Source organism: Colias eurytheme, chromosome 20, assembly GCF_061535395.1.
Source record: "Colias eurytheme isolate Ceu_HAF_F1 chromosome 20, ilColEury1 Martin Lab GWU primary, whole genome shotgun sequence".
Lineage (NCBI taxonomy): Eukaryota > Metazoa > Arthropoda > Insecta > Lepidoptera > Pieridae > Colias > Colias eurytheme.
In genome coordinates, this window is record NC_142999.1 from 2,340,218 (window position 1) to 2,365,857 (window position 25,640).

Below are 25,640 nucleotides of genomic sequence, written 5' to 3' on the forward strand. Positions count from 1 at the left end.
AAACTACTGGACCGATTTCAAAAATTCTTTCACCATTAGAAAGCTGCATCTTTACTGAGCAACATAGGCTATATTGCATTTTCAAAAAAATTAGAGATCCTTACCAAAAATGCAATAATGTAACCCAAGGTGTAAAAAAATCCTCAATAAAACTTCTGTCATCGCGTGCGCTGCGGAATCTATTGAAGATAGAAGAAAAAAATGTTCTACGGTATTATAGAATGGATCAATATCTACAAGAAAGTCCGCGATACCATATGTCCATCTTCAGTAGTTATGTTACTACAACAACTTTTTTACGTTTTCAAAGTAAATAGAAGTGCCGACAGTAATCAAACCATGTTATCCATACACATATATTAATCCTTATCCCATTAAATGATGTTTTATTATAGACTGTTTCAATACCAGCAAAATACTTTTTAAATGAAAAGAATTGGATATTCCATTCAAAAGATATAACGAATTTTTAAAAGTGTCAATCTACAGAAAATAGTAGGTATACTGTTCGAGCAGGCCGTAGTGCGGGGGTCACGGAGGAATTTTACCAATATGCGTCTTGACGGAACACAGTGGCGTTTTGGTCGGTAGGAATCCGACATAACCCACGGCCCCTCCCCCGGAGGCCGTGGGTATCTATGAAAGATTTCCCCACTAAAAAAAAAAAAAAAAGGCCGTAGTGCGGGACGGGGTAAAGGTGATTTTCATGTGATTAAAAATTAAACCTATAGTCCGAGCTATAGTAGACTTTTCACTGTAACGATATCGCTATCTATGCGGGTGAAACCGCAGGGCATTGCTAGTATATAATAAATAAAAAAGACGTGTGGCACTCGGGGACTGCCGCGGTAAAGATCTTGCATGCTATACCTTCAAGTCACACCTCCGTGCCTGTCGGAGTGAGGAGCGTGAGGTTTTTTCGTTACGGAATTTCTTGGTTAGGGCCCCGCGCTCAAGGTCCGCGATAGAAGCTATGCAATAGCTTAATAAAAAAATTATACAAATATGTATTCACATTTTATGATGAATATGCTATTAACTGCCGAAATCCTGCCTTAAATTCCCTCGAAACAATTACTTGCTTGTTGTCTATTTGGCCATACTCAGCTGAATGTCGAAAAACACATTTTTTACATAATCATCCACTTTCAACATTATTATAAATGTGATCGTGTCCAAAGATAGGAGGCTAGAGAGTGACAATCATAGCTACTTTATGCCTTGGTTAAATATCTCATTCCATGGGAATTTCTTTTGGGTACACGAGCGAAGCAGCGGACAGAAAGCTAGTGCACTCATAAAAAAACTATACAATTCATATTTCTATTGATTCTTCTTTTTATTCGTCTTATTCTTATCCTTTCTAAAATTAGATATCACCTTCTTAATACCAATTATAATAATCGCAAGTATGGATAGTAATACAGCAGCCAGGTCCAAATAAAGCTTCTGGTACCAGGGTACGTGCAATGCTGGTGACCTCAAGTGGGGAGCCCCACGGGTCTTCACCACGTGTTCCACCCAGTGCACCAGCTCCTTGTCGGGAGTCACTGGTCTATCGTGGTATATCACTGATAGTTCTTTAGCTTTTATGCTGTACCTGAAATTAAAACAAATTCTGTTTAGGAAATGATATTTAAATATATAAAATAATATGTCGTGATATTTACGCTTTATTACTCAAGAATGAGGAAACATAACGATAAAATGATGGTTGATTAGTAACGTATGTTCACATTAAAATACCAATTTTATTTTAGTGAACCTGCGTAAAAAAGCTTATATATTCAAATCTACTTCTTTACTTTTCTTGCTTACTTCCGATTCGCCTAGTCATTTTATATGAAAGAGAGTATACTTACATTGGGATTGATAGCATTTCTTCAAGAGCAGCTTTAAGATCATCTGCAAGCTTCATTGTTAGCGTAACTTGTAGGGCATAACCATTTTCAATTGCTCGCTTAGTATTCGTGTACTGATCTCCAAATATCGGAATAGCAATAATAGGTTTTCCGAAATGGACAGCTTCGGTTGTTGAAAGTAGACCACCGTGGGTGATAAAGATGATGCAATTTGGATGAGCTGAAATTATTAGAAAGATTTTCATCAACGAGAACAAGTCGTTGGTGAAATAAATTTCTATTTGTGGGATAGCATAGAAAATTAAAAGTTAGAGCTCTTCATTTCAATAGTTAAGGATTGTTCTTGACTAATTTAATGTTATTATAAAATAACTAAAGAAGTATAACAAAAAAGATCTCTGATCATCACAGGTTACGAAAAGAGTATGTTTTAACAGAGTGTAGGTTTATATTTGACAATCTATTTGGCGAGAACATCACAAGTTACCTAAAATACTCGGTTGTGGAGCCCATTTCATTATGTGAACATTAGAAGGAATATCAGGCATATCTTCTTCAAACTTCCACAATACAGTCTGTTTCAGAGCACCGAACATTTTCAATAGACCACGTTTCACTTTGTCTGGTAAATATGCACTTTTGACATTGCTGCCTAAACTGAAGTAAATTAGGCCATTCTTGGAATTATCGAGTAATTTCTTCAGGTCCTATAAATGTTGAGGAGGAGTATGAAATAGATAAGACGTACACACAAATATAATATATGTACCATTGCCTATTTGCCATATAAAAGTAATAGGTATTTAGTAAATAGTAGTAATATTGCATTTACACTCACATCAGGCAAGGGTTTCACACTACGGCCTATGTGATAGCCACCAACGGCCTTAACATTTTGGGGTAAGCTCAAAGCTCTTCCCATAGACGGGTGGGAGTTACTCAGCAACAGAGAAGCATTGTAAAGAACTGCTTCCAGCGGAGGAACTTTATGACCACGCTTCTCAATGAGTGGAGCCAGGGAATTCTGGTAAGTATTACGCTGCAAGTTATTGAGTATGCTGCAAAGAAGTGTGGACTAATCAATATTAATGGTATAAAATGTTGTTGAAGAGAACAATACAGTCTGAATCATAGCTAAAATGCTACTGTAAAAGCCTAATCAATGTAATGCAAGTTGTTGCGTTACGTTTATTCTTAGATCCGAAGATATTTCTTGTCATATAGTAAGACGCTAGATTAAGTAACCGATCACCTTCTTGCCCGGTAGTTACATTAATAAATAATTTAAGAAAGTGTAATTTAAGATTAACAAGTAATATTGAAATATACTTACAAATATTGAGCTCCCAGTCCTATTGCTTGCATAGCCAATTCTTTTGCACGTTGCAAGAAAGTGAATGGTGGGACATAAGTGGACATCATGTCAGGAGTGAACGCAGGGTTCGGCATTTCATCTACCAGAGCTAGCACTCTCCAGTGGGGATCCACGGAGGACACCCAGATATAGGGACAGTTGAATACTGCTGATAATCTGAAACATAAATCATTGCATTAAAAGTACACACACACAGTATTTGCTGGTTTGTTCTGTATAGGAACTAAATATTTTCCGAATCGTTAGTAAAAAATATATTTTGCATTTTACGATTCAAAGGCGCTTCTGAAGGAAGTCTAGCCAAAATTACTGTTGGATTGGATCTTCGTGAAATTTTTTAAGCTATTGCATAGCTTCTATCGCGGGCCTTGAGCGCGGGGACCGAATCCAGAAATTCCGTAAAGAAAAAACCTCACGCTCCCCACTCCGGCGGGCACGGAGGCATAGCATGTGTAGTGTTTGAGTAAAGTATAGGTACTATATCCCCGGATGTCTCGGGTTCGCGGGTAGTGGGGAGCACAGTCACGCAGCAGCCCTCGGCGTGAGCGGACGTGTGTTTACCCTAATTACTGGCGACGTAACGAGCCAATCCCATCCCCTGCGTATACGACAGTGAACGCGTATCTACATTTGGCGACGAGGATAAAGGTCAGATCTATAATTTTAAATAATTAAAAAAATAAAAATAAGGGAGGTAGATTACTAATGTTAATTACGTTACGTTTTTCTTTTGTCCAAGTCGTTAGCGACAATCATGATTTAGGCTTTGAGTTTGACACATAGGATGCGTACGTACGCGACGTCAAGGCACTAAACTAAAACGTAACACTAACCTGACGCCGCGCTAATAATATGTCAAACGCGTTGTACCAGTATATTTTCTATGGTTGTACTGCGCAGTAACTATACTGCTAAACTAAGTGCTAAACAGACTACCAAGCGCCAGCGCTGGGTGTAGGTACTCAGACGCTTGACGTCTAACGTTATAATTTTCATAAAAGTTATATAAGCGTCCGACGAAATATTTGCGTTTTAATGTATTTGAGTACATAATTATTGTAAAACTGATATTATTAGTTAGGAAAACACCTAGCGTGTACAAAAGTATTGTATTCAGAGGCGGCTCGCCCTAAGGAGCGCTGGTGCAGTGAACTCCCATAAATAATTATAATAAAATCATAGTCCTTAATTTAATTATTACCATTAATTATTACTATTTAAAATCAATCGTAATCTTTAAAACTACTGTTAATACCAATGAATATATCCATCATTCCATCATCCCATACACCTGTATAATACCTACTGTATTATGTAACGCGCGAAGCGGAGCGCTCACGATTGCGCTCCAATGAAAAAAGATTTAGTACATTTCCTAATACGAAATCCAAAAGGAGTGAAAGAGAGGGTTTTGCCAGAGCCCTGCGCGTGAAACAAAAGATTTTCTATGGAAAAGTAGCAAAATTCGGAGCGCCGCACCCGCAAACGTTGCCGGTTCGTTTTTACCGCCAGGCAGGACAGCGATTGCGCGCGAGGTTGCCAGTTACCACTTCTATAATATAAACAAACACTCGAGTCAACTTCAATGCACGCGCGCGATTCATGCAATTTTCTAATTAAAATTATAAAACACGTGTTGAAATAGCCTGTAGTTATCAGTATTACTTGTGTACAATAATTATAATGTGGCGTTCATTAAAAAGTGTGATAAAACGTTCAGGGCCGGATTTAGAGGTCCAGAGGCCTCGGGGCAACAAAGGAGTGGAGGCCCAAATTATTTTCCAAATAAAATGAACAATTTTTCTCAGTCGAGTTTTTCAATAAATAATTTATTGTGAAACCAAGTAACTAGATTCTCTTACTATTTAACAAACGCATATAAATATAATCGGAAACATGAATTATCTGAACTAAATTTTAGTGATAACGAACGGAACCTTTCGAGCTTTTTTTGCCGAAAAATCGTTGATGATTTCGCTGAAATCCAGTTCTCGGAGTAAATCGCTTTCAATGCTCAGGAGAGAAAGCTTTGATAGACGGTTTTGTCCCATCGTGGTTCGAAGCCTATTTTTTATAATTTTCATTTTTGAAAATGAGCGCTCTCCAGTGCAATTTGATACCATCAAGACCAAATACATTCTCAATGCAATTTCGAGGTTTGGGAATGTAGCTCTGTTTGGAGAATGGCAAACTCCCATAGATAGATAGATAGATAGCAGAGATATTGGGGTGTAAAGTAACAAAAATAAAAGTTAGTTTGCTCGAATTAAATGAATTGCATTGCCTTTTTCTAGGTCCAGGTAAGTTTATTTTCTATCTACATTGTCTAGTTAATAATAGTGTAACAGTAGAACAGTCAGGTAATACAAATATTGGATCCAACACATATTATTCAACACACATTTTAACTTACCAAAACATCAACAATCACTAGTTAGGTACATTTCTTATATCTTTATAAATGGATGAATCAGGATTCGCTTTCATAATAAGACTAATCAATTCAAATACATAATATCTTTAGAGTAAAAATAGACGATTGAGGCAATTTTGAATATAACGTTACTAAAACTTCACTCAAAAGTCAAACAACAAACATAACAAATCACCAGTGGGGGGACACTTAAAACAAGCTGTCAAATCATCCACTGAATTGAAAATAGCACTCTCTAACGACACCATCCGAAATTACTAAGCAATTTATATTTACTCAAGTATCCTGCAGATGGCAGTATGACAAATTTGATTAAAATGCCGAAAAGAATTCAGGAATATGACGTCTGACGTTTGAATTTTGTTTTTTTTTTATATTATACAAAATAATTTTATCATGATTTTATTTTTATGTGAATTTAACAGTTCAGTTTAGTTTTTAGTTTAGATTTTTTAGCAGTTTTTATAATTTTCTTTATTTTAATATTCCACCATCACCAATTTCCACATATGGAAAGAAATCCTGAGCGTTTCAAGGCCTGGGTTCATATTGTTGGTGGCAAATTGGAAACACCATCAGACTATGAATATTATAAGAAGAAGGTCTCTATCTGTGATATTCATTTCCGTGATTGTGATAAGAATCGGAATAATCGATTAAATTATATGGTCATTCCTACACTACATCTTCACGGTAAGTGAAAGCTGCCTTAATAACTCCCTTTAATTTGCTCCACATCTGCTACTGCAACTATGTGTCGAGTTTTGTGTAAGGCAAGTTTATTCCCCATGGTTATTTTGTAAGTAGGTAGTAGTTTTTTTTATTGCCCTTGGTGGATGGTAAGTGGTGACCACCTTGAGGTATAAGTTCTTCAGTATCACATGCTAGTAATTTCACTGGCTGTTTTACCCTACATATCATAGTTGCATAGTGGATAATGTTAAGGTACCCATCCTGATGTAACCACATATATAATTTAAATTTTTCACTGTTGCAGGTGATTTATCTTCAACACAAGTGGTCACTGTGCCTGCTCCTGATTTAGATCATTCATTACCACAGGTGACACTGCCACTTCCAGAAGCTTCAACTGAAACAGTTACAGGTACACTTCTAAGACTACTTTTATTTTCACATTGTGAAAGCTACCTCTATGAACAATGCAAAACAAACTTAATTTTGCGGTTCAACTCCTAGAAACAGCTACTGTACCAACCGCAAATAATGAGTTTGTCGCCCTTTTTTCGAATTCCATGCGAACGAAGTCACGGGCTCAGATAGTTTGATATAAATTTGGATATAATTGACCATTTATCATATTATAACTTGACATAATTTTATTTGTTATTCAACATTACTGTAAATAATGGCATGCTGTTGTTTCAGGTTCCATCTCTCAAAACGCAATAATAGCAGGATAAAATTTACATGCTTGCTGATATAATGGTAAAATACCCGTTTACTTGTAATTATCATGAAGATCAATTAAAAAAATATTTTAATAACACGGTAGCTAATATATAGTTGGTGCCGTACAATCAATAGGATATTATCAGGCAAAATCAAATATGATGGTGAGGATGAAATCAAACTGGCAGCACATATTATGTGAAGCATAATAAATTTAATAATTAATGTAATAAATAAAATATCGAACTTGTTTTTTTTCATCACCTAAAATTATTTCTTGCTAAGAACGGCTACTGTTTTAATATCTAGCTGAACCTTTACACCAGTAGCAATGGTTATGCTAGATATTTAACAGTAAATACTACAAATAGAGAGGTTTCGTATGTTGTTTAATATACGAAACCTCTTTACTTTGTAGTATCTACTGTTAAATATCTAGCTTAATCTTTGCTACTGGTGTAAAGGTTCAGCTAGATATTTAAACAGTAGCAACTGTTATCTATATAGATACATTATTTTTGGATGGCATTAACAGATGGCACCAGTGATTGACTTGACATTAGAGGTCGGCATAAAAAAGAACTAAGACGGCTCTCTATTTCCAATATATATTACTATACTCTATGCAAATCACTCATCACTGACACAATTATGATTAATAATTTGACATTTATTAATGGCCAGCTACCTAAATAAAAAGGTTATAGTTATTATTGATTAAGTAAAATATGTTTTTATTTTATAGAATGACCTAAATAAATTAAGATGTGTGTTAAAAAAAGTTAAGTTTTGCTTTTGATTTTTATAGCATTTGAATTTAATAAAACTAAAAATGAAAATTAATAAACATTCATTCGTGATTTCGATATATTAATCTATATATTTGACTATTTTACTTCTGACAACACTGATATCTCTGCTTGATAAGACCGGTAGTGAACGAATTATTTTTTTTTCAAAGATTTGTTTTCCCATAGAATCAGAAGTCAATATTTTACAAATAATTATTAATCCATCAGTCCTCGGAATCACAGACACAATAGAAAATCTATTGTGTCGCGCCCCGATCGGGCCTTACGGTGGTCAATGGGTTAAAATTAACATAATGAATTTTAAATATATTATGATTTCTGTAACAGTTAGGCCCAGTTTCGCCATTCTCCTTTCGATCTTCGAGAATTTTGTAGTAAAATAGTTCCGGCGATTGATTTTTTCCATAGTCCTTTTTGTATGAATCAATCAAAGACACAAATTGAACCAACTCATTACCAAGACTAGGCTCTAAATCATCCGTATACACTTTCACCAATGCCTCTGCTGCAGCGTGCAAATTTTCACGGAATCGAATACCCAACCTCCGAGGTTGCGGGCAAATACCTCCCCACTGAGCCATTGAGCCATTGGGGTACTCCCTTATAATGGGTAGTAAATTGGAAGTGCTTATCAGGGCCATTTGAGATTTTGATATTTCACTGATTGCCTGATTAGAGTGAACAAATATAGATCAATGATTTCTGTTAATATTTAAGATTAATATAATCAAATAATCATGTACTGTAGGCTGTAGGTAAAGGTAAAAGTGAAAAAAAATATCAAAGGAAAAGATGTTTACTAGTTTTACTAGTTGGAATTTGAAAGATTTTTTTTTCCGAAGTTTCTATTGTGGGGGCCCCCTGCTTGTGGAGGCCTCGGGCCTTCGCCCCGTTTGCCCTCCCCTAAATCCGGCCCTGAAAACGTTACAAATTCGGCTTGAATGTAAAGCTAAGGGACCGCCACGGCCTGAACTTGATCTTACGCAAAAATGTACGACAAAAACGAAAACATATACGCGTGTGTTTAAATCTGAACAATATGTGAAAACACCGTGGTTGTGTGGTTGTGATGAAAGCAACAAACTATTTTGTTTTCCGTGTCTTTTATTTAAAGCGGGCGCGGCCGGCGGAGGTGAGAGTGCTTGGACTGAAACGGGCGTTGACGACTTAGCTCATCTTTCAATCAAGATGAAAAAACATTCACAATCTCGGTACCATTTGTTGAATGAACTGCAATTGGCGTCTATCGGTCTTGTCGCTTTAAGTTATAGATATTTTTGCACACCAAAAAGAAAGACGTATCACGTATGCATTTTCAAGTAATTTTTTTGATAAATTGTACTGCTTTACACCATGTATTTTCAGTGTTTTATTTCAAGTGAACACCCATAAAATTTTGTCACGAGCCGCCTCTGATTGTATTATGATAATTCTTACTTATATACTCATGATACAAACGATGATATTCTGCTAAATGATTTCTCTTTATAACATGCTATTAATAGCTTCATCTACTTGTATTAAGTCAGTCCTTCAGACTAGATTTTAACCCGTTATGAACGGGCAGATTTGGTTCAGTATCTGCATACCTACTTATCAGGGATCGGTGATAATGCAATAGTTTCTTAAGTTAATGGTTTGCGAGTATTTAGGCTTTGCTTAGCGAGGCACGTTAGTCAATCTGTGTGACATGAGCAGAGCGTGACATTAAAGCTACGCGGTGCTAAGTACGTGCACTGTCTGCCAAAGTTATTATAATTACCAACATGAGGTTAAATAAGCCAAACAAAGCGGCCAATGATTTTGGATCATAAATTTTGTAGATTGTATTAAATATTATGATTTAATTATGTTATTGCTGCACTCTGTTTAATAATAGTAAATAATATGTACATTTATATTATTATTTATAATAAGTAGTTACAGTACTTATTATAAATAATAATGATTTATAATAGTCGGTATCAGAACAATTAATAAATATGACATGATGATTTGTTTCGAAATAGAAGACTTTATTTGCCACCATAAAGAAAAAATGCAATTCTTAATAATCTAATAAAATTAAAAAGAAGAGATAGCAATAGCGGCAAAAAGGATTACCGCGAAGCAGCAACCATTAATTGAAGGGTATTGCTGCACTGATTTTCTGAGGAGACCACGTGACTGTACGAATGCAATAATTTACTAATAAATAATACGTATATGACAGTGTGTTTTTCTAGCAGAGATAGAGACAGAGATATATTTGTTTATACTAAATGTTGTCGTAAAAAGTAAATGAAGACATAACTAATTCCTCTTCTACGTATTAGTTGTTCAAATATACTTAATTCGTATAATATACGGCGCCTACTGTACCTTAACCTCTTTTGCTGTTTTTATTGTATTTCTGTCAACTTCATCTGTGTGTACAATAAAGTATTTTTATTATTTATTATTATTACACTCTTTACGCGTGCACACTGCACAGTACCCGCTGTAGGTACACATTTGTATGGCCATAAAACTATTTAGAGTATTTAGTCGGAAGTTTTATGTAGGTACTACAACTTATACTTACTGGATACAAATATATTAACTGTAGTATCTTATATAGACTGGGGTAGAAGCCTTTGAAAATAATGAAAAGATAAAAAAAATCGCAGTCGGATGAAACCCATTAGAGAAGGAGGGGAATATGATAAAAATGTAAGGAAAAATAAATTACGGTCAATCCGAGTTCGGGAAGCGGGAGGGGGGAGCTTTTAAGAGAAAAAAATGGTTTCTCTCGATTTCCGACAAAACTACAAGTCCTATAGAAAAAAGTTCAATGGCAAAGTTGTAGGTAATTAAAAGTTCTACAACTTTTTTATTCACAATTTTTTCACATAACCTAAAAATTTAGGTGAAAAATTCAAAAAACCAAGTTTTTGGTCTTTTATTTCTATCTACTTCAAAATTTATTTTTTTTCTACGAAATTTGGTGGAAACTTACTTTATTATGTCCCAAATACACTGTAATTTATTTGATTGAAAATATTTATTTTTTCGCCTTATTTTGAATTAATACCAAAAAAACAACCTAATTTTCAATCGAAAAGTCACCCGTCAAAATATCAGCTTTTTTCAAAAACTTGGGGTGCCTTTTATTCATTGAAATCTCTACTTTCATATGGTGTAAAAAAAATAAACACCACCATAGTAAATGTTCTCAGGAAATGCATACAAACAGTCTGAAAATTAGCTTTTACTAAAACAGGCACAATTCTTGAACTCTATATCTTCTCTTGTATGGGCTTTTCGGTAATATTTCAAAAGAAAAATAATTATCTGTTCTTAGTTTAATATTTTACAGCATATTCAAAAGCAAAATGATGTCGATAAAAACATTTCAGGTAGTTCGAGAAGTGTGCCTGATTTAGTAAAAGCTAATTTTCAGACTGTTTGTATGCATTTCCTGAGAACATTTACTATGGTGGTGTTTATTTTTTTTACACCATATGAAAGTAGAGATTTCAATGAATAAAAGGCACCCCAAGTTTTTGAAAAAAGCTGATATTTTGACGGGTGACTTTTCGATTGAAAATTAGGTTGTTTTTTTGGTATTAATTCAAAATAAGGCGAAAAAATAAATATTTTCAATCAAATAAATTACAGTGTATTTGGGACATAATAAAGTAAGTTTCCACCAAATTTCGTAGAAAAAAAATAAATTTTGAAGTAGATAGAAATAAAAGACCAAAAACTTGGTTTTTTGAATTTTTCACCTAAATTTTTAGGTTATGTGAAAAAATTGAATACAAAAGTTGTAGAACTTTTAATTACCTACAACTTTGCCATTGAACTTTTTTCTATAGGACTTGTAGTTTTGTCGGAAATCGAGAGAAACCATTTTTTTCTCTTAAAAGCTCCCCCCTCCCGCTTCCCGAACTCGGATTGACCGTAATTTATTTTTCCTTACATTTTTATCATATTCCCCTCCTTTTCTAATGGGTTTCATCCGACTGCGATTTTTTTTTGTTTCAAAAATTATCTACTCTAGTCTAATAGCGAATTGAGTACCTACTAAATGGAATAAAATAATATGTAAGTAGTATCCAAACGAAAGATATAACTTTATAATTGATCTACGCTTGATCTACGCTTGATCTACGTATTTCGCTTAATATTAATCATGCAATTGTAAATATTATTTTTATATTCGATAAATATATACATACTGGCTGACCCGACAGACGTTGTCTTGTCTTAATTATGAATATGAACGGTCAAACGCGTAGTCTTCTAATTATTAAATAGCGCCATCTATTGAATACTTACTCAATCCAGTCAATAGATACCGCCATATTATGTAAGGATCAATTAGAAGTAATAGATACACAGAGAACTGACTGTCAAATAATTAAAATATATATATATATATATATTTGCGACTATAAACTGAAATGTAACCTATCCTATCTTCAAGTTAGACGAGACTGCACACGGGGTGCAAATCAAATTTAAAATAATAATAATGAATAAAATTATTGGTTTATGCAAGAAGTATACGACGCGGTTGGCGCAGTGGTGAAGTAGCTGCCTACTGGGCCGACGGTCCCGGGTTCGATCCCCGGTCGGGGCAGGTATTTGTGTGATGAACTCAATTATTTGTTCTTGGGTCTGGGTGTTGTCTATATGTGTATTTATTAAATATTGTATTTGTCGTTGCCTAGTGCCCACGACGCGGGCCTTGATTGAGCTTGCTGTGGGACTAGGTCGATTTGTGTAATGATGTCCTATGATATTTATTTTATTATTTATTTATAGTATAGGCTGTACGAGCCTTCATTAAATGAAAATCGTGCGTGATTGGATAGGCTGTACGAGCCTTCATTAAATGTAAATCGTGCGTGATTGGTTGTATAGGCTGTACGAGCCTTCATTAAATGAAAATCGTGCGTGATTGGTTGTATAGGCTGTACGAGCCTTCATTAAATGTAAATCGTGCGTGACTGGTTGTATAAGCTGTACGAGCCTTCATTAAATGAAAATCGTGCGTGATGGTTGTATAGGCTGTACGAGCCTTCATTAAATGTAAATCGTGCGTGATTGGTTGTATAGGCTGTACGAGCCTTCATTAAATGAAAATCGTGCGTGATTGGATAGGCTGTACGAGCCTTCATTAAATGTAAATCGTGCGTGATTGGTTGTATAGGCTGTACGAGCCTTCATTAAATGAAAATCGTGCGTGATTGGTTGTATAGGCTGTACGAGCCTTCATTAAATGAAAATCGTGCGTGATTGGTTGTATAGGCTGTACGAGCCTTCATTATATGTAAATCGTGCGTGATTGGTGACATAGGCTGTACGAGCCTTCATTAAATGAAAATCGTGCGTGATTGGTTGTATAGGCTGTACGAGCCTTCATTAAATGTAAATCGTGCGTGATTGGTGACATAGGCTGTACGAGCCTTCATAAATTGTAAATCGTGCGTTATTTGTTATATAGCCTTCATAAATGGTAAATTGTACGTAATTGTATATATAGGCTGTATGAGCCTTCATAAATTGTAAATCCTGCGTAATTGGTTATGTAGACTGTACGGGCCCTCCAAACCTTATGTAAAAGTAGTGTGGGCAGGACGGGCCTTCGTAAATTTGTAAACCATTCGTCTTAAATTTGCGATGGCTGTATAGGCCTCATTTTAAAATGTAAACTATACGTATAATATAGTATGTTGTTTGTTAGCAGTAGGCAGTATGAGCCTTCATTATATTAATGTAAAGCATACAGACCATTTTTAAAGTGAAACTTTTATTACATCGTCTCAAACTTTTTGGTCTGTGTAGCGCATGTCGCGTGACGGTCGGCTACCGAGTAGGTATAAAGCAAGTTTCACTTTTACCGTGGTTTCATAAAACCACACAACATTTCTTGTAATTTTAATGAGTACTTTTTGTGTGATATATTGATAAAACATTTGACTTAATAATTAATGATGGTATATAGTTACTGTATTCACTTTTTTATGTTATTGTAATGATTTAAATGTTGTGTGCAGTTTTAATTGGGTTGTAATCTTAATACTGATTAATTTAGTAAGTTGATGTAAATGTTTGTGGATTATATCCTGTAACTGTGCCTTATATAAATAATAAATAAATACATAAATTCGTACCGGTGTTATCACATAAAATCAAACCTGATTTTAGGTTGTCCCTATTGGACTAAAGAATGACTAACTTACTTTCCCTCCTGGTATACTCGACCTAGAAGTTGACAATGCAACACTTGCTTTTTGTTGGAAAAGATGGAAAAGGTGTTCTTGGATTTTCTTGGATGCGCGAAAGGCACCGAAAAAAAAAAATAGGGCCACTTTGTTATTGTTAGGTGGATCTGAGTTACAGGAGGCTATTTACAGTCTACCTGAAATATATGTAACTGATTCTGAAGGAGTCGGTGTAGTTATTTGCCACAGCTATAGGAAAATAAGACGAGCTACAATAGGGAGTCTATGTTAGCACTGCCGCTGCTAGGACCAGCTCAGCTGCGTACAGTTCGGAACATGAGGCATCATTTCACGTATAAAGATACGACTAGATTGGATTATTAACTACTTTCATGACATATGGTTACTATGGGGCTTGGCAGCAGATATTGAAACTGTTTTTATATTGCACAAATGGTCCATACGCATTTATATAAATTGCGTGCGCGGGACTCACTAAGAGATACTGGCATCCTTACTGTAACTTCACAGTATATAATTAAATTTTAATAACGTTTTAAACGTACGCAATAATACTGCAATAATACACAAGAGAAGGAGATTGACATTGTTATCACATAAGGAGATGGACATTGTTATCACATAAGGAACAAAATAAAATTGACATGCTATTTTCCGGCTATCTAATAGGTCAAGATATTGTACTCTTTTACAATAGAACTCCTGATAGAATTAAAGAGTTTAGTATTGGTAATTTTAAAACTTAAATATAAAACGTATTAGTTCAGTGAGCCTATTGCAGCATTAAGGAATATAATATGTATTATGGAGAATGAAAAGCCATGGAGGCTTGTCGCGTGGGATCCGCGGGATTGTTCTTTGGTATCATCATTATGTTATATGTTAAATTAAATGTAATATTGTCAGTATGTTAGAGGAATAGCTAAAGGGTTTCTTGCCGGTTCCATTCATGGATGATGCTTTCCGAATTGGTGGTAAAGCGTGAGGTTATGTTGCGACGGTTCAAGGGAGCTTCTGGAAGAGGTCTTGTTGAGTGAGTGGGTGTTGAATTTGTGTTTTTATTTATCGAAAGGTATATGTTTCAACAAGTAAAACAGGAGGAAGGAGAGATATTCGAGAGGTTGTAGGAAAGCTGCGGAACCAAGCTGGAAGGTTGAATGTGCAAGCGGGCTCCGAGGAACGAACGATGAAATGGGGTTCTTTTGGAGGACAGGGGCGTTCTCTGGAAGACAAAAAATAAAGATGGAGTTTCCTCTCGGTTGTATGACGAACGGGACTTTGACAATTCCGATGTTAGAAGAAGGGGTTGAAAAACAATAGAAAATAACATACAGATAGAAGGAGGAGATTTTGGGGTCAATAACAAGTGATAAAGTATAGTATGTGGGGGAGACGGAAAAGCGTAACAGACTGACAGCGGACTTTGAACCAGCTCGAAACGGTGTAGAACGATTAGAGGGTGGATACGTACTTGTCGGAGGCGTGGATGCTAGCCAAAAGCATAGAAGTAATGTAACTTAGTAAGAACAGAGGGAGAATGGAATGGAGGGGGTCCAGAAGGTTCGGGATGCAGGTGGAGGCAGCGGTGATGTAAACGAGGGCGAGGAATACCGCTAATGAAATACCTAACTAAATCGGTCTGATAGCTTTCTATAATGTATGTCTATAATGTATGTTGTAAACGATTATATTTTAATAAAAGAAAAAAATAGAATAAGGAAGGGATGTGTATTTTTTGATGTAGTGTTTGAGTAAAGTATAGGTACTATATCCCCGGATGTCTCGGGTTCGCGGGTAGTGGGGAGCACAGTCACGCAGCAGCCCTCGGCGTGAGCGGACGTGTGTTTACCCTAATTACTGGCGACGTAACGAGCCAATCCCATCCCCTGCGTATACGACAGTGAACGCGTATCTACAGCATGCAATAGCTTTACCGCGGCAGTCCCCGAGTGCCACACGTCTTTTTTTACAAGCGATTCTAGATGGGAAAGTTGAATTTACCACTAAGACTGACCAATGACATAGATTGAGTAGGATTTAATATTGATACAGTATAAAATAAAATAAAAAGTATTGTAGTCGTAATAACTTCTTACCCAGATAAAGCCTCGTTGAAAAACCATTCCACAATAACAACGTCAAATTGTACTTTTGGATCGTTAACAAGGCTTTGCAATGCTTTGTTCTCCAAAGTTTGAGTCAATATTTTGGCTGTAGTGGCAACAAATTCTGATAAGTCTATATCAGGCGAGGTGTTGTTTAATAAAGAGTCCACGATCATTCGCATGGTATCTGAATATATATAAGAATTAAGAATAAATATATTTATTTCGCAGTCATAATACTAAATCGAAAAAAATGTAACATTTAAGAAAAATAATGTTGATTTAGAATAGATTATTCTATAATAATAATGCAACGAACTTCACATGAAAGTTCGTGGGTATGGAATATTGTAAATATCTGAAAATTACCTGGTAATAATTTTAAGTTTTCGCTGACATCTATTTCTCTAATGTTGGACACGTTTTTCTTCCGAGGGAATGAAGTTATATGTGTAACCTGAAAGAGAACATTAAATATGCAGTATATATGAAGATCTCTAGAACATAATATATAGGTACTATTTCTATTCCTAAAATAATCAGGGTTATGTTTTATACAATACCTAAGTTTCCGAGTTTCACTTTAAGTATAAACTCCTATGTCAGATCCATTTCTATTTCCTAAAGTTTAAAAAAATCACACATAGTTTGATTACGATGCATTTTTTAAACGATCACGTAGTCTATTACTGTGTATGCAACTGTTGTAACATGGTTGTAACTTGTAACCTAATCTAGCTTGATCATTTAAAATTTATTTTGCACAATTCACCTGAAATACGAAATTAGGTGTGTTCAGTATTTATCAAATACTAGTTACCTCATGATTAATCTTAGCTAGAGCATCAACTACTCCGTCACCAAGTATGGAGTGACTCCTTGCAGGAAACGGGAACACTACCAGGATTTTGTATGTATCGCTGAGCGCCAGCAGAGCCGCCAGCAGGAAGAGATAACGAAGCATTTTCTGAAAGTAGATAGAACGAATATTAATCAGAGATTAATGGATGGTTTACTGTGGTTTACAATATTATCAAATTGTTTTTTTATTGGTTTGTTTTCTTCTATTTCTTATTTGTTTTTTTTTTGTGTTAATAATTTGTTAAGGTTAAGTCGCACTAATCTACGTAGCCGCGGTCGGGAACCTACTACCTATATCGGGTATACGTATTTACAATACAATATTTTTCAGTAAGGAATGGGTATCAGAAAGGTCTGTATTTTTTGCAGGATACTATGAACATTTCATTTCCTATTTGGTTGCCTGGTAAAGATTGCTGCTTAGTAATAAGGCCGTTTATACAAACGATGCCTTTTAAAGTGAAACTTTTATTACATCGTCTCAAACTTTTTGGTCTGTGTAGCGCATGTCGCGTGACGGTCGGCTGCCGAGTAGGTATAAAGCAGTGTTCGGAAGTCGGAACCGTACGATAATTACTATCGTACAAATACGATAATTTTGTGCCTAAGTTTCACTTTTACCGTGGTTTCATAAAACCACCCATTTTTTTGTAATACTGTTGATTTATTGTTTTTGTTTTAGTTTGTACAATAAAATATTGCAAATAAGTAAGCCGGACATATGAGTCATATCAGCTAGGTATGATATTAATTAAGAAGTTTGATATATTATCGATATATTATTATTTTTATAAGTATTAAAAATCTTAATCTAATCTATTATAATACATAGTTGATCAAACACAAAATTGGTATTTGTGTAATTTTTAAAATGTTTTGACTGTTTGCAGGTGGGATGATATTACAAAAAATATACCGGCCGAATTGAGAACCTCCTCCTTTTTTTGAAGTCGGTTAGGAATATCGAAATTCATTGGTATTCACTCAAAAAATACACAACAAATCACATGTTAGAATTAGTTTAAGTATAACGAAATCGGAAATTGTTTATATATTTAAAAATAAGATTATATTTACTGTTTTAACTTTAACATATTTATACTATAAACGTTAAATTGTCTTGTATGTTTGTCTTTTACGTCGCAACGGAGCGTTTTAAAATTAGCACTTTTGAGTTTAGAGGAAGGTTAGAAGATGATATAGACGACTTTTTAACGATGCACCATCTCATTCCCATCACCTTTGACCACGCGGACGAAACCGCGGGCGGGAATATATTATTTAATTACCTATTTCAAAATATCAATCCATTACGATACACGACATACAGTCATACATTTTATCACTTTTATACTACAAATTTTACAAAATTAAATGTTTACACAATGCTTACCAGTTCAACAGGAAAAATTAAGATAAACTCGTATCAAATTAAGATAAGACGTAATATTTTGACGTTGTATTAATAATTAACACCTATATACTAAAGACATTATATAATTTGTTTATATAACGTTATGGTAAGACGTGTATGCACGTTCATATTTTCGGTTAAACTACGGAGGACCTTAAAAAATGGCCTCCAAAGTGATTGAAGGTCAAATCTCAGAAGGTTTTTAAATTGGCCGCTTTTATCGGTCAGACGGAAACCTGTATTAGTATTTACAAATAAATAATGTTATGGTTTTAAAAATAAAATTATTAAAATATTAAAAAAGTACGCTTAAGGGCCGATTTTTCAATCGCGAGATAAACAGTCTAATAACTACCCCTCGAATAGATTTATTCAATTATTTATCTAACTCATTACGACTCGCCTATTTTTCAATCGTGATTTATTTGATGAATAACTATCTGACCAAATATTTCCATATTGGCAGCACTGCTCTCGGAGTGGCGAAACAAACATATTAAATTAGTCAGGTTAGAGCGGGATAGAGTCAAATCTTGCAATTTGTCAACAACCGTCATTATGACTCACGTCAGGAGTGCACTTGTCTTCTATGATTGTTGATTGTTGTTTTGATTCGAGTAAAGAGTTTGGTTAAATTTGTGTTTCAATTTATATATTTTACGATGGAAACGACATACTTAAAGGCAGCGTTCGGCAAATTTTCAATGGCATGGTCATCAGTACTATCAAAAACATCAATTTCAATATGATTTTAATTGATAATAATTATATAGAAAGAGGTTTAATTGTTAATAATTCTACGCTCTATGTTATGACATACGAAAATATCTCAAATTTGACGCGTCAGTTGTCAACTCAAACGCCTAACAGTCGAATAGCGCGCTATCTGGCCGTTGGAGCGGCAAATAGATTTATTCCTCAAATAACGTAGTTATTCGATAGATAAGTCCTATTCGTCTATTGAAAAATTGAATATTTTGTTAACTGAAGAATAAAGTCTATCTAGCTGTTTATCTGGGCATTGAAAAATCGGCCCTAAACCTATGAAATTATTAAGCTATTACCGCGGCTGTACACACTCGTCGAGAGCCTCTCGTCGAGAGCCTCGGCCGAAAAGACTCTCGTCGAGAGCATGCCTGTACACACTCGTTCTAACATTTGAACTGAAGACTTACACGAGAATGGACGTAGAAATAGCTGTTGCTATTTGTCTTTGTTTGCTATTAGACTCAACGAGACCCTTTGACTCGGACGCAAAAAACCGACCAGCGACCGAGACAGCCGAGGCGAGACACGAGAGTGCGAGACAAGACGAATGCACCATGTACATACTCGTTCTCAGCCTGTCTCGGTGTGTCTCGGCGAGTGTGTACAGCCGGCATTAAAGCTTCTATCGCGGGCCTTGAGCGCGGGGACCGAATCGAGAAATTCCGTAACGAAAAACCTCACGCTCCCCACTCCGACGCGGCAGTCCCCGAGTGCCACACGTCTTTTTTTTATTGTCACCGATCCTTGATAAGAGTACAAAGTTTGAATTAAGACGATACACAAAAAAAAATCTACTGCTTGGCGGGCGGAGTCTAATAGCTCGCTATCGCGAACGCGGGTGTGCGCGAAGTCATTCTTGCAAACTCGCCGCGCTGCCGCTGGCCGACTCGGGACAAACATGTATGGAGTCGTCATACAGTTACAGTGAAACTTGGTTAAGTGGGACCTGGATAAGTGAGAAACCTCCATAACTGGAACTCATGCTGAGGTCCCAACACTTTGGCACTGAATTACCTCTGTTAGTGGAACCAGGTAAACCTCTATATCTGGGATTTGTTCTTTCGATTTATCATCGTAGTTACCTCTATAACTGAGACAGAGAGTAAATTTTATATGCATAAACCTCTGTAACTCGGATAACATTGTTTGTTTACTCATTCTTATTCTACCTTACCATATATTTTATTTAATGATCGCACCTGTATAACTGAAATAACCTGTATTCTCACCTCTATTAATGGAACCCTCTGTAAATGAGACAGATATTTATTTGTACCTGTATATCTGAGACACTGGGTAAGTGGAATACCTCTATAAGTGAAACTACTTTGCAGGTCCCTTGATGTCTCACTTACCCAGGTTTCACTGTATAATATTCTTATACATGCGAAACTTTGGATGATAATTTGTATATTTTTTTGTTAGTTGTTACTTAATCACGTCAAGACTACATTACCAATTTTGATAAAATATAGCTAATTGCCTGGATTTACACATAGGATACTTTTTATCCGAACTGAACACTTCTGTGGGATAAGACAGGATTCACGATATAATCTAATTCCACGCGGGCAAAGCCGCGGTCGGAATGATATTTTTTTAAATAAAAAAATTGTTTAAAAAAAACACAAAATATATTGACGCATGTATTTATTTTTTGCACTCTATTATAATTGTAATTATTCATTACAAATAATCAAAATAAAATAGCCAGAACAAAGTTAGGCCCTGGTAGGGTAGGTAGGCAGGTACAGCAATGTGAGACGAACACTGGCTTATTTATACCAATAATAATGTATTATAAACATTAAATTAAGTTTACTTTCTAACAACAAAAATACATAATATTAGCTAATGTGAAAGCGAATCAACCAATCATCCCACAAAAATGAAATGTGCACACAAATATTCATCCAAATCGGTTCATGTCATTTGGAGGAGTGACTGCAGCGCCATCTTCCGGGCCCAATTGTGTTTCCAGATCACCCAGGAACTCAATTTAATATACTTACACAAAATTTTTCGAAATGAAAACTCACATTACTATGTAAATATGAATATAAACCTGTTTTATTACTAAGCAATTTCCCGCACAGGTGTAGTAAGTATAAATGAAATAAATATCAACATCAAATTCTTTATACAACATACTTATCTACCACCTTCTAAGAAATGTAATTCTTGAAATTATTTCGTATTTTTTTTTAATATAATACTACTCCAATGAGCTCCTGTTCCATATTATGTCCGCCATACTTCCACTAAGTTCACCATGATTTTTTATTTCTTTGCACTTTGTTGCTTTTTGCTAAAAATGGAATCATGCGATAAAACCAGTAGAGCTTTGATAACATACATTTTTGACTGAATAAAGGTACTTACGAAGGAGTGGATTCACATTGTGAACAATCAGTGGGTTTATTTTCCTTCTGGATTCCGGATTTCTGAACAGATTATTTATGCTATAAATGAAAAAATCTTACACATTCGTTATGTACTTAAAACAGGGGTACATATCAAACATCGTCTATAATACAATTATCATCAAATTTAAAATAAAACCAACTTACTTCATTAATTTGTTCCAATTGTAAGCATTCTTTTTCCTCCAACCTTTATGTTTCTTCTTCTTATTTTCTTTATTGTCCCCATTTGTCTTATCGTGTTGTCACCCTTTTTACGATTGCGCGAGCGACACAAGTTCCCCGTGTGACGGCCGTAGCGGGAATGACTCGTGCAGCGATCGGGGTAGGAAGGTACAGGGCGGCTCTCGATATATTGGCTGGTCGCGCGCTAATTTCAAGTATTTCTTGTTTATTTCAAAACCATCGCATATTTCAAAATTCTAACACGGTAGACGTATAGGTTGTATATTTTATAGTTAATATCCAAAAAGTCGTAACTTTACGTATGTTATTTTGAAGATGCTAGAGATTAAAAAAAAATAACAATGATAACTTTGTATTTTTTTTCTATCGAGAAAATATCATGGAATCATGTTTCTAAAACGGTAGACGTATTGTGTTACTATTGAACTTTCTTGTCAAGAATTTTCATCACGACAACTTTAATAATATAAAAATTACGAAGGTTTGAAAAGGGCCGTAAATGTTAGAAAAATTAATTCATCACCTTAAATCTGTTCGTTTAATGTGGGTCAAAACCGAGCCCACGTACGTACCTACAAAAATAATAAAAGCGTCTAAAACAATCCAAAAATTTAAACCTACACCTACCTATCACATACTAATATGTAGTTACACTCAAACTTATTTAAATAAAACTGATTAACTCTAAATGCTTACAAGATTGAAGAACTGTGATGAATAAATTACCCATATTATTGTATAATTAATATATTTAATATTATGTTAATTTACTATGTGACTCCGGGTAAGAGCAAAATATTATTAAGTATGATATTTTTTTACTAGGAATTAAAATAAATAAATAGAGCTTACCTTTTTAATTTTTATCTTACCCTATGCTATTTCATATAGGTAATATTCTGAAAAGTATTCTGACTACAACCACTTCAACACCTCAAAAATAACTAGATGTGTTTAATAAAAATAGCTGAGTCATTGAGTTAGATTATATAGTCATGTACATAGATTGATTCCTATCGGTAGTATATCTATACTAATATTATAAAGAGGAAAAGTTTGTAAGTATGTATGTATGTATGTATGTATGGTTTTCACGCAAAAACTACTGGACCGATTTCAAAAATTCTTTCACCATTAGAAAGCTGCATCTTTACTGAGCAACATAGGCTATATTGCATTTTCAAAAAAATTAGAGATCCTTACCAAAAATGCAATAATGTAACCCAAGGTGTAAAAAAATCCTCAATAAAATTTCTGTCATCGCGTGCGCTGCGGAATCTATTGAAGATAGAACAAAAAAATGTTCTACGGTATTATAGAATGGATCAATATCTACAAGAAAGTCCGCGATACCATATTTCCATCTTCAGTAGTTATGTTACTACAACAACTTTTTTACGTTTTCAAAGTAAATAGAAGTGCCGACAGTAATCAAACCATGTTATCTATACTCATATATTAATCCTTATCCCATTAAATGATGTTTTATTATAGACTGTTTCAATACCAGCAAAATACTTTTTAAATGACAAGAATTGGATATTCCATTCAAAAGATATAACGAATTTTTTAAAGTGTCAATCTACAGAAAATAGTAGGTATACTGTTCGAGCAGGCCGTAGTGCGTCTTGACCTACCAATATGCGTCTTGACGGAACACAGTGGGGTTTTGGTCGGTAGGAATCCGACATAACCCACGGCCCCTCCCCCGGAGGCCGTGGGTATCTATGAAAGATTTCCCCACTAAAACAAAAAAAAATAAGGCCGTAGTGCGGGACGGGGTAAAGGTGATTTTCATGTGATTAAAAATTAAACCTATAGTCCGACCTATAGTAGATTTTTCACTGTAACGATATCGCTATCTATGCGGGTGAAACCGCAGGGCATTGCTAGTATTATAATAATTATTTTGGGATTCCGTACATGTATAACATACCTACACATACACGTACATGTACGGAATCCCAATGAATTAATTTTTTTTGCTTTACTAGATCTTAAAATATTACCCAATATTTCAAAGTTCTCACCACCTTATAGCATGCATGCAAATTTAATATTTTTATACACAAATACATATTCTGTAAATAGTGTAAAACAAAGTCGCTTTCTCTGTCCGTACACTTAAATATTTAATACTACGCAACGGATTTGATAGTTTTTTTTTAATAGATAGAAGGATTCAAGACGAAGGTTTTGGTATATAATTTATTAGGATTTCGACAAAGCGGGCAAAGCCGCGGGCGGAAAGCTAGTATTTAATAAAACGTAGACTGTACATAATAAAATAATAATAATTCATCCTGTGGCAATTCATAGTTGCTTTCTCAAATTTTCACTTATAATACCAGGCGGGGAGGGAAATGTCAGATAATTTTGAAGCTCGTCTGGTATTCGGGGGATTATTTTTAATAAAATATTTATAATAAGATTAACGTCTATCAGATATGACTAATGCTATAACGTATCTTAATATCTTATATTATACATAATAAATCTCGTGTCACAATGTTTGCCCTCAATGGACTCCTAAACCACTTAACCGATTATAATAAAATTCGCACACCATGTGCAGTTCGATCCCACTTGAGAGATAGGATAGTATAAACATGTAGGTACCACGGGCGAAGCCGGGGCGGACTTTGCGTCCGTATGTCATAAGCGTCGCTATCTGTCTCGCTCACACTTTATGGAATGTCTCTCTCCATCTTATTTAAACCACGCTGTGGTCATTAGGAACGCTTTGGGTACCTAGTACCTACACTAGAATAGTTTTTTGCAATTTCAAAGAAATTGTTAAAAACAGACTTTGTTTAACAAATTTTTTTTATGGCCGATCTAAGATATAATGGAGTAAGTGTTATACCACGTTAGAATCCTTATTAATTAAATGCGCTAACTTTTAAAGCTAGATGTCAATAATTAGAAGTCAGATGCTGCTGATGTTATGCGTGTTCGGATGATTCAGCAAATACTGATTTTTTATTATTGTTTTTTTAATATTTATTGTCATGATAACCATCTTCATGACTCAGCAAATTTTGCAGCAGCTGACCGTATAAGCCGTAACTACGTGACGCTTCACGGTGCGACACATTTGCCGATTTGACAAATTTGGCCGTGGCGCGTAGTTTCAATGTCGCGTAGTGCGTACCTCATACACTTTCATAGAAAGCTGTGTTGCGTCGCGTCGCTATACTGCCGGGCAGTTACGCCTAGTGCGGTCGGACCTTTAAGCCCTGTACTCATGATAAACATAATATGTAGACAATTAAACTTTGTCGTCATACTTTAAGGTCATCTATGTGTATTACATATTAAGTAAATTACCCCTTTGATCCAAAGGCTGTATTTATTCCATAATTTAACAATATTGTTTCCGTGTCTATTTGCGCAATATGTATTTCGTCAATTGTCAGTAATAAGTATTTCAAATGACATAAGTAGGCTCTTGATTGTATCACAATAATGCTATTCTATGAGTATAGTATGTTTGTATTTTTGTACGTTGAGCATAATTTTTTTTATAGATATGTTTAAAGATTTTTACAGGTATTGGGTTGTCACTTTCAGAATTCAGACTACGTTTACTGTTTTCTTTCAGTTTGTTAGTTGTATAATTTATATTATATTTTATTAAAAGTCTTTTAATATTACGTGATTGGACCTCTCCTAGGTATCCAGCATATTATAAGAATGCTGCAGATATCAAAAACTGCCGCTCTTCTTATCTCTTTATTACTATAGATTAAACAATATTATAAAACAAATTCAT

At 35.0% G+C, this 25,640-nt stretch overlaps 1 protein-coding gene across 1 annotated transcript; it reads right to left on the bottom strand.

Moving 5' to 3' along the window:
- Positions 1 to 1,185: 1,185 nt before the first annotated feature.
- Positions 1,186 to 18,652, bottom strand: LOC149899515 (UDP-glycosyltransferase UGT5-like). Its single transcript, XM_090113653.1, has 9 exons — positions 18,468 to 18,652; positions 17,034 to 17,180; positions 16,583 to 16,670; positions 16,205 to 16,400; positions 3,196 to 3,393; positions 2,701 to 2,920; positions 2,350 to 2,569; positions 1,863 to 2,082; positions 1,186 to 1,600 (listed from the first exon to the last, which is right to left on the bottom strand). The coding sequence occupies exons 2-9, from the start codon at positions 17,175 to 17,177 to the stop codon at positions 1,324 to 1,326; spliced, it is 1,563 nt and encodes a 520-aa protein (XP_089969779.1). The 5' UTR covers positions 17,178 to 17,180; positions 18,468 to 18,652; the 3' UTR covers positions 1,186 to 1,323.
- Positions 18,653 to 25,640: the final 6,988 nt, after the last annotated feature.

Coding starts and splice junctions, on each gene's coding strand:
- LOC149899515 (XM_090113653.1), bottom strand. CDS start 17,177: ATGCTTCGTTATCTCTTCCTGCTGGCGGCTCTGCTGGCGCTCAGCGAT. Junction 3,394..16,204: donor TTCAACGAGGCTTTATCTGG/GTAAGAAGTTAT, acceptor TTTATGTTTCAG/ATTATCAGCAGTATTCAACT. Junction 2,570..2,700: donor GTGTGAAACCCTTGCCTGAT/GTGAGTGTAAAT, acceptor CAACATTTATAG/GACCTGAAGAAATTACTCGA.